The sequence below is a fragment of the Brassica napus genome, chromosome C2 (assembly GCF_020379485.1).
Source record: "Brassica napus cultivar Da-Ae chromosome C2, Da-Ae, whole genome shotgun sequence".
NCBI classification, from domain to species: Eukaryota; Viridiplantae; Streptophyta; class Magnoliopsida; order Brassicales; family Brassicaceae; genus Brassica; species Brassica napus.
This window is the reverse complement of record NC_063445.1, coordinates 17,202,865-17,213,420: the sequence shown is the minus strand read 5'-3', so window position 1 is coordinate 17,213,420 and position 10,556 is coordinate 17,202,865. Positions and strand designations below refer to the sequence as shown.

At 30.7% G+C, this 10,556-nt stretch overlaps 1 protein-coding gene across 2 annotated transcripts; it reads left to right on the top strand.

The window, feature by feature from the left end:
* Positions 1–293: 293 nt before the first annotated feature.
* On the top strand, positions 294–2,528 carry LOC106381122 (putative caffeoyl-CoA O-methyltransferase At1g67980). 2 transcript variants are annotated; one of them, XM_013820994.3, is made up of 5 exons: positions 294–448; positions 576–661; positions 1,346–1,490; positions 1,756–1,887; positions 1,986–2,528. In XM_013820994.3, exons 1-5 carry the CDS (start codon positions 395–397, stop codon positions 2,265–2,267), a joined length of 699 nt encoding a protein of 232 aa, XP_013676448.1. In that variant the 5' UTR covers positions 294–394; the 3' UTR covers positions 2,268–2,528. The 2 variants fall into 2 exon arrangements, with proteins under 2 accessions (XP_013676448.1, XP_013676447.1); XM_013820993.3 differs by having other exon boundaries at positions 1,983–2,528.
* The last annotated feature ends 8,028 nt before the right edge of the window (positions 2,529–10,556 follow it).

The window sequence follows — 10,556 nt, the reverse complement described above, 5'->3', positions numbered from 1 at the left end:
CAAACTCAATAAATCTTCTTATGTTTGTGGAGATGGGCTTCCGAGAAATTCCGGTCCATTATGGAAGATCAAGTACCAACGTGCACCAAAAAAGGAAGATCATGTACCAATAGATTTTATTTTCTTCAGCTTTTCGAGGTCATATGTAATTTGTGTGTTTCACATTTTTTATATAGAATATATGCATATTAGCGTGTTTCAGCTCAGTATTTTCTGCCTAAATTACATATCCACACAAAGGATATGACACAAGTGTTTTCAAATCTTTCTTTATAAAACACATGCATATATGCACACCAGCCAATGACCAAAGCGTAACATTTCTCTTTATTACAAAGACACCTCTAAGAAGACTCCTCGCAGTCACGAGACTCCTCGCAGTCACGAGACTGAGATGTCGGATGAAATACCTCCGAAAGGGATCCTCAAGAGCGAAGCTCTGAGACAGGTTTTTTTAATCCTATAATTTCTTTCAAAAAAATTTCATAACAGTTTTGTTGATCAGCAAAGTTTGGTTGTCTGGATAAAAGAAGATCTTTGATATATGTGGTTGTGGTTTTGTTCGATTGACACAGTACATCTTGGAGACGTCAGCTTATCCAAGAGAGCATGAGCTGCTCAAGGAGCTTCGGAAAGTAACAGAAGAGAAATTTGGGAACTTGTACGTCTTTTTAATCAATAGGATCATACAACAAAATCTCAATAAATTAATAATGTTGGGACTATAGATAAATTATAACTTATAGGATTATTAATAATTTTATTAAAATTGCAATCTAGATAAATATAAAGTAAATTATTTTATGATATTATATATAATGATTAAATTTTATAAATTTAATTTCTATTCGATTATTTAATATATTTAATATATGTTTTATTCAAGAAAATAACAGTAAAATATTAAAATTAAAACTAAAAGTAGAGACAAAATTCATTATATATAAAATAAACTATAAAATATTTTTTATGTTTATATAATATTTTTATACATGATTATAATAATTGTTGACAAAAAAATATAATATTAATCAATTTATGATTTTATTGAGACCATATATTTTCTAATAATATTTTAAATATTATTATCTTATTATATTATCGAGTTATGTCATATTGTATATTGTTCCAACATGTTACCGATATTTTTTTTATTAATTTACCGTATTTATTAACTAATTGTATTAATTAATAGATTTACTGTATAACCTGTTTGTTAAATTTTTTTTAAATAGTGTGAGAAATGGAATAAAAATTATTCTTAGTTTTTTTAATACAAATACTAAAATATAACTAAGTAGTTGTATTTATACTTTCATTTTTCTTGTTTTAATGAAAAACGCAGAATCGAAATGGTGATTCCAGTTGATGAGGGCATTTTTCTATCGATGCTTTTAAAGATTATAAACGCTAAGAACACTCTTGAGCTCGGTGTTTTCACTGGTTACTCTCTACTCACCACGGCCCTTGCTTTGCCTGAAGATGGTCGCGTAATGTTTCTTTTTCTTGCTAATAATCATATTGTTGGCATCTTTCATACTTTAGCATGTGCAACTATATATATTTATTTATTTATTAAACTTACCTCAATAAAAAGTGAAGCATGTTTTAAATAAAAATAGAAATTGGGACATGTAACTGTTTTCAAGAAAATGGTTTCAGATTAACTACATTTGAAAAACAAAATTTGCATAGGCGCTCAACAAATTGTTTAAGATTGACCAACGGTCCTGATTAAGGTTAATTTGGATGCAGATTACTGCAATTGATATTGACAAGGAAGCCTATGAAGTGGGATTAGAGTTTATGAAGAAAGCAGGTGTTGATCACAAGATCAATTTCATCTATTGCGATGGTATGGAGGTCTTAGACAAATTGGTTAACGACGTAAGTGAAAAACATGTGTTCCTATTATTTACTCCTTAAGCTTAACTAGTGTTTGACTAATGATCATACATATTAATTCCCCACATTGACAAAAGAAGAATCAGGAGTTTGATTTCATATTTGCTGATGCTGACAAGCCAAACTACGTCAACTTCCTTGAGAGATTTCTGAAATTGGTGAAGGTTGGAGGAATCATTGCATTTGACAACACCTTGTGGTTTAGTTTTGTGGTTGAGGAAGAAGAGAGCGTTCCTGAGTTTATGAGGGAATCAAGAGCGGCTCTTATAGAATTTAATAAGAAATTGGCTTTCGATCCTCGAGTGGAAATCTCTCAGATCTCCGTTGGAGATGGTGTCACTCTATGCAGACGCCTTGTGTGAGCAAAAGACTATTTAAATATTAAGACTAAAGTTTGGAATTACAAATTTAGTTGCTTCAATAGTTACTTATCGTCGTTTGTTTTTCTGATACTAAATTTGGTTGTAATGATGGTGTGTTCGATGGATGATTGCTCAACATCATCTTCTCATAACCCGTTTATAAAGCTTTGCGATCCATATGCTCTTTAGGACCTCCCCACCCCCACTTCGCGTAACATTTATACCGTTGGAGTATTAAATGATAAAATGCGTATTTATATCTATTTATCTATACAGTTATATTCGATTTTATTTTTCGCATTCGAGCTTTCACCTTAAAAATCAGACCGGTTAATATAGTTTATACCTTTAATCAATAAGATATATAAATTAGTTAAAATAAAAATAAATTTAAAATAAATGAATTTAGAATCTAAACTATTATTTCCGAAGTGATTTTTCATATTACAGCTTTCACGTTAAAAAGTTGGACCGGTTAATATCGTTTATACCCTTAATGAATAAGATATATAAATTAGCTAAAAATAAAAACGAATTTAGAATAAACAAGTTTAGAATTTATTTGATTAGAAAAGTGATTAAAATTATTAATAATAAAAATTATCCAAAATATAAAAATATTTATTTTAAATAAAAAGATAATTATTATATATATTGTGTTATTATCCGAAAAATATCTTTTAATAAAAAAATTAAAAATGAAAACAAGAAAACACATAACTATATATTAATCAAGTAAAATTCTTAATTTTATATAATTGAATATTGAGTGAATTGTAAGATTTATTTATTTATTTTATTATCTTTTATGTATGTATAATTTTTTCTAATTTTTCTTTCTAATATAATATAATATAATAAATTTTCAAATGAAAACATAAACAATAATATATCAATATACTCTTTTAAGTAGTAATACATGCATTAATAAATAATTATAAAATGTTTATGCTTGTATGTGTGGGCAAAACACTTAGTATATAAAAAATTATTTTTATTTCGTGGATGGTCAATCTTCTGATACACATCCAGTAATCCAAGTCTTTTCACCTAGGAAAAAAAAGAATTATTTTTGAGTTCACCCCTTAAGGTGAACCTCTAGGTTTACCAACTAATAGGATTGTGTTATTTCATATTCGATATCTTTTAAAAATGAAACAAAATATTGTCAAATTATATTATGTTTTTAAAATTAAAAGATAAAAATAAAAAAATAAAAAATAGTAGTAATTACAAAAATATATATTTTTAACGTCGTAAGCAAAACACTAAACCCTAAATCTTAATCCCTAAACTCTAAATCCTAAATCCTAAACCCTAAACCCTTGTATAAATCCTAAACTCTAAATCAAAATCACTAAACACTAAAACACTCAAGGGTTTAGGGTTTAGGATTTAGGATTCAAGGTTTTAGTGTTTAGTATTTTTATTTAGAGTTTAAGATTTATCCAAAGGTTTAGGGTTTACCCAAGGGTTTAGAGTTTACCCAAGGGCTTAGGGTTTACCCAGGGGTTTAAACAATATTTTCTTATAAAAAGGGACTAAGATCGATTTTGATAGTAACCATCCAAAAACTTGAGACTTAAGGGTATGAATGGTGACCAAGGAATGATGGAGAATAATGCATTTTCTAATATTCTTAAAAAAAATTATCATTCACAAGGAATATTTTTTTTTTCTCATTTGCTCTCACTTTTTTTTTTTGTAAAAAAATAAAAAACAAAATTATTCCTTGGTTAAATATGAGAAATAACAATCATTCTTTTTTATTCTTGTTATTTTATTTTTTACTTTCATTTTCTATTCGATCCTCATATTTCCAGAATTGTCACCGGTCGCCAGGGATGTCAATCAAGGAGCTGGACCGCGGGCCTGGTCCGTAAAAGCTTGCTGCGGGACGGGATTGGGCCTCCATTTGGTAAGCCCGCAAAATTGCGGGCCTCGCGGGATGGGTTCAAAGCGGGATGGGTCAAAAGCAGGACAGGTTCAAAGCAGGACGGGTCGAAAGCGGGACGGAACGAAAGCGGGATGGGCTACAGTTTAACCTGCGGCATTTTGAAGACCCGCAACCCTAAGTCTCCATTTCTTCTTTCACCTAAAACAGAGAGAGAGAGAGAGAGAGAGAGAGAGAGAGAAGGTGATTCGACGTTATGTAGCTCCGGTGACGGTGGTTTCAGGGTCGATGATGCTTCCGGTCTCCCAAGCGCCTTCGATCTGCACCAGTGAAGCTTCTTCGAGTCTTCGAGTCATCATAAGAAATTTGAAAACTCACTTTCCACCGAAGAAGAAGATATAGTTCCCGCAATGGGTTCTTCATAGTTTTGCCTATATGTATTTGTTCACATTATCATACATTTTGAAGTTTTAGGTTTCAATATATCTTTAACTGACTTCTACTATTCTTATTCGTAGAAGATGAAGTTGATGGTGAAGAAGATAAATCTCCATCTTTTTGTCGCTTGTTGGTGATAAAGATGAAGAACAAGAAGTGTGATTGGTGTTTTCTTTTTATTTATTTTAGGGATTATCATCTTTGATTTGGTATTGGTTTTATTTAATTTTGGATTCAGAAAACTAAAGCATTTGTTATGAACTTATGAGTTATAATATTTGGATTCAAAAACTAAAGTATTATTTATTTTTAAAATGTTTAGAGTCTAACAAAAGTAAATAAACTAGTGTTTTGATCCAATTAAAATCTTCAACTAACAAGTGTATTGTCTTATCCAGTTCAATCCTCGACTAAACTCACTTACTGATGCGTCATGAAACTGATAAAGCGTCCTGAATCATGTCTTGAAGCGTTCAGGAGCCATATGTCCGTTTGTAACTATATGTCCCGCAGGCCGATCCGCAAAGGCCTACATATTTTACGGTACAGGTTTGGTCAGCCATTTTGAGGACTGCAGCCCGCGCGGGCCTGACCCGCCGTGACCCGCTCGAAGACGAACCCGCTGCGGTACGGGACGGGATGGGACGTAGGAATGGCAATTGGGACAACCCGCCCCGCCGTGGCCCGCCCCGCTGCGGTCTCTATCTCTGGCGTATCTTTGCGGGTCAGCCCGCCGTAACCCGCGGTTCCCAAACCTCTACCCAAACCCGCCCCGCTTGCTACATAGGACTTTGCGGTCAGGCCCGCGGGTAGTGATATAAATAACATGCAAATATTTAACTTTAACTCGTGTCTACTAAGAGGAAGAAATCATATACATGTGTAGATGGTAGATGGTGGTAGATCGAGGAAGAGGTGAAACTACAGTGGTAGATGGAGGAAGAAGAACGAGGAAGAAAAGAAGTTATGGTAGTAGATCGAGGAAGAAGAGAAGCTATGGTGGTGCTCTCTACGAAAAAAAGTACGGTTGTAGACCAAAGATGAAGAGAAGCTACCGATAAAGAAGATAAGGTTCGGTGGTGACCTTAGTCAACAGATGGAAGAGAATGTCCAGAATTGCCTCCATAGTTGCCATTTCTCACCTTTTTCGTCGGTGAGAAGAACGCCAAACGTCTCTGGTAAAGAAGACATGCGGGTCTCGAATGTCCCGCAAACCCGCGTCGACCCACCCCGCATTGGCCCATACCCGAAATTGACCAACCCGCAAGACCCACAATATCTCGGGCCTAAGATATGTAAGCCCAAACCCGCCCCGCAGTGAGACTTTACGGGCCAGGCCCGCGGGCTAAAGTACCAATCGCCATCCCTAGTATTAACAATGATGACTTTGAAAAAAAAAACGATAACATATCTTATTAACAATGATGACATGACTTGAATCTAATTGTGACATGAACATTCACATTTAATGTTGATTTATATTTTTGTTAAATTTTTTTATAATATGGTAATAACTCATAGATCATCATTAATATAACAACAAATAATATAATAGTAGAAATATAAATATAACATTATTTTATTTTTTTGAAATATTATTTAATTGTACTGTTTACAATAATATAATTTATCTTATTAACACAATTCTTCAAATTTTTATGTTTAAAATTTCTTTTTCTAATCTCAATGCACTAGTTTCCTTTTAATATCTACAAATTTTAGAAATATTATTTAGTTTTACGTTTTGATAATTATATATAACGAATTTTTCTCTTAATTTTATAGAATTTTATTAGATATATTTTAACCAAAAGAAATAAATAAAAATATTTCAAAGATTATTATTTTAAATATATACATATATATTATTAAATATAAATATTAATATAAAAATTATTTATTTTATAGTAATTTTTAGATATAATTGATTTCAAATTTAAAATTAAATATTGTAAGTAGAAAATAAAAGCTAAAACTAATAAAATTTTATTTTTATTTTTATTTTTTATTATTTCTGCACATGGTAAAGAAAAACACATAGTTTTATAAATAAAAATAAGAAAATACATCGAAGATGATGTACGAAATATAAAAGCCTTCTGCAGAATCTTGGAGTTTCATGTAGTGGTTGATAGCTAAAACGGAAAATCGCAATCAGATGGATCTGATTAAGAAGCACATTAAAACTTTTCAATAAATAAAGCATTGTTTTCTGTAGATTATGTATTTATCTTGTATGTACATCATTGTAAACTTTATCCTTATCTACAAGTAATTAATAAAAAAAATAGATGCTTAATCTCGATATTATTCTGATGAGATGAAACCACAAATTTGGTAAAAGTATAGTTTATTCAAGCAAACTATTAAACTAACAAAACATATGTAAATCAGAAGTAAGGGAAACACTTCATCTGTATAATACACATGCATAAACCCTAGCCATAACCAAAGTACGACCGCAAGTCTTTGTACTGTACTTATCACATTCGACGATGATGTCCAGAGCTGACGAGTTTCTTCAACCGATACAGAAACTTACTAGCAGATGATATGTCGCGACGTATGTCTGCATTGGATTTGGCCTTCTTCAAACTGTAGCTCTTCAGATAGATGCTACGACGCCGTCTATAATCATCGTCTTCCTGACTCAATACAAAGTCTGCACTCAGTTTTCCTGACGTTACTTCTTCATCACGTATTGAGTTCTTTGGGTTTCCTTCTTGATCCCAAACTTTTCCATAGATCCAGTTCTCGTTTTCCATCATCGATAATATAGCAGATTTTTCTTCTATCTAGCTCTCTATGTAAAGAAAAAACTGACGGATAAATTAATTAGTGGTTAGTGGTAGAGTATTAGGGTATATATATACACAGCCTTGTTTTTTTTTCCTTTTTTGAAATATCAAATATACTGGATTAATCAGAGAATTTTATTTACAAAGAAATATATATATATATATATATATATATATATATATCCAATAACAAAAAAAAGGAAAAAATAACTCATTAACATAAACTCTCACACAGAACAGTAGAGAGAGAAAGAACTCTATCAGCCGCCAGAGAAAAAAAAGAAGAGATTTCTGATTTCCCCTCTCCGGCTTCCAGGAGTCTCGTAGGTGTCATAAGAGTGCTTATAGGTCTTGTAGTAGGTTCATTTGGTCGATATGAAGCTTTTGTTGTTTTTTGGATGGTATCGAGAGGTAGTTTAGTTCCGTCGTAGTCCTGGTGGTGTGCTTGTTGTCTGAGCAGATCCGGATCTTTTTCTGGTGTGCAGTATAGTACTAAGCTGGCTCTGACGTGGTATGTTAATTCTTCCGTCGGATTTGTTGAAGCGTTTCACAGGTATGTCTCTGTGGATCAGCGATTTCATCAATCAATCTCTTACCCTTCCTGTTCGGTTAGTCGAAGGTTCTATCAGTATAAATCTCATCCCTTGAGCCAAGATGAGCGGAGTTTGCTACTTGGTTCGTTATATTTATGGTTTCTTGGGTCTATGTGGCCTTCAGTTTCATGCCTCTAATTCTATGTTGCAAGCATCTTTGTGGTTCTAAGTTAGTGACGGGTATTGGTTCAAGTCTTGACCCCGTGGTCTTTGTCATGTATCATTGGTGTATTTGCTTCTTTTGTTTTATTCCTTCTCCGTCAGCTTTGGAGTCTTACTCTTGACATCGTGGTTTGTGTCACCAACTTCCTGTCGCTCCATCTGTGTATTCGATGGTTTTCCTTCAATGATTGAAGAGGTTCCGTGCGGCGCATTATTCCTCCTTTGGAATGGTTCTGGTTTGGTTAAGGGGTTCCCTGTGATCCCATGGGTTTGCTCTTCTTTGATATCGCTCAAGCTTTGGTTGGAACAGTATTGGTTGGTCCTCTTTTGAAGTCATTTCCTCGGTCTTGATCCTAGCTTCCGGCTTCTTTAGAGTTCTATGAGGATGTGGCTCCTCTACGCTGAACTGCAATGGCGGAATCGATTTGGCTTCTGTTTCTAATGTGATGCTTAATGAAGGTGTCTTACTTTATGTTTATCTAAGTTTGGTTAATGATTTCAGGATTGTCTGGCTCCTGGTTCTTGTTCCTATCCGGCTTTAGTTTCTTTCAGACTTTCACTAGTTAATAATAGAATACAAGTTTGATCAAAATAAAATAAAATAATAGAATACAAGTATATATAATCAATATAGAAATCTTTCGGATAGCAATTATTACATAAGCAAAGATATGTGACATATATTGAAAATAGGGTTAAATCTACCCTACGGGGAGGATGAGGATGATGAGTAAGTGAAAAAAAAATTATAAAAAAATCTTAATTTTTATATACGTTTAAAATTATTTAGTTTGCTTTCATTTAAAATAGTTTTAATTGTACTAGTTAAAAATAACGTGATTTTCTATTTTATAAAAATCTTTAATTAATGTAATTATTTTTCATTATAATGTTTGTTAAATTTTTATTACAAAAGTAAATAAAACAAAATTACTTTGATTATTTCCCTCTTATAGATTTGTTTTGGATACATAGGTGCTTTATTTTTTGTATATACATTTTCTTTTAAATTTATTGACTTCGATAATTTGAAAAGTAAATCGATGTAAAATTTGTTTTCAAAAATAGCTAGATAGCATAGCTATCTAATATTGATAGTTATTATTTTAAAATATACATACCTATCAACAATTTTATCAAACAAACCATATCATACAAAATTATTAAGATTTTCAAACAAATATAATTTTTAGTTTTTAAAGTATAACTGGTGACTGTTTTATTTTGAATAAGATTTCCGTACATTGGTTTAATTATATATATGATTAATTTATGATTTACTTAACAAATTTATCATAATTTTGTTTTTTTTTAATAATTAATTAGGAAATCTTGTTTTATTGACATTTATTCACAGACTCATTCTTTTAAATATAAATTTTAATGTCTCAGAAATATTATTATAGTTAAGCTCTAATTTTAGTTTCTTTATTAATTTATTAAAAATGATAAATGACATCTTTCATATATTTTAAAGATATTTATATGTGTATTTAAATTTAAAATCTAAATAATGAACTATGAAATATTCACATATATGATGAACCATCATAATATAGAAAAATATATTTATATATATGTGTAGTATATTAGTATAATCAAATTAGTACTCCCTCCATTCCATAAAAAATTATAGTTTGAGATTTTTATTTGTTTCACAAAGATAGAAGTTTTATGTTTTCAATGTAACTTTATAGCTTCTTTACCTATTTTCCTATATTAATTAAAATAAATACGACATATAATATTTTTTTACAAATGATTTATTAAATTAGGGTTATTGTTGATATTATAAATTTATTCTTAAATTGTGTGAAAACTCTAAAATTACAATTTTAGTGGAATGGAGGAAGTATATTTTAGTGAAATATTATAAATCGAGATTTTCGTTTGTAGATAAGAAAATTAAAAATGACTTTTCTTTTTTATGTAAATTTAAAATATCTAAATGATCGAAGATAACAAATATATTTCATATTCATTTAAACATATTTATATGAAAATTTTAGATTTAAATATTAAATAATATAATTTATTTGAAGATAATGATTTGTCATCTTAAAAAGAGCTGTGATTAGAAGATGATTAAAAAAATAAGTTTATAGATTATTAAATGGTTTGATAATTTGGTATAAATAATAAAAGATGAAAATATTTAAAGAATTTATAAAATCTTGAAATAAGTGATGAAGTGTCAATTTGTGATGCATCACTTTATTCGCTAGCAGAAAACTAAATCTTTTACTTTCTGTTTCCGTATTTGACCTTTTGATGCAATTTATGTACTTTGTTATATCAACTCTTGGCTAAGCTTTATAGATACACACAATATGATAAAATCCAATGCTTCAGATTGTTGAAGTTCTGCATTCTCATCAAGAGATAAAGAGTCCCTTATATCAGG

What these genes read in the sequence shown, in the direction of transcription:
- LOC106381122 (XM_013820993.3), top strand. Translation starts at nt 395, where the DNA reads ATGTCGGATGAAATACCTCCGAAAGGGATCCTCAAGAGCGAAGCTCTG. An exon ending in AGAGCGAAGCTCTGAGACAG is followed by an intron (nt 449 to 575) that starts GTTTTTTTAATC and finishes CGATTGACACAG; the next exon opens with TACATCTTGGAGACGTCAGC. An exon ending in TAGACAAATTGGTTAACGAC is followed by an intron (nt 1,888 to 1,982) that starts GTAAGTGAAAAA and finishes CATTGACAAAAG; the next exon opens with AAGAATCAGGAGTTTGATTT.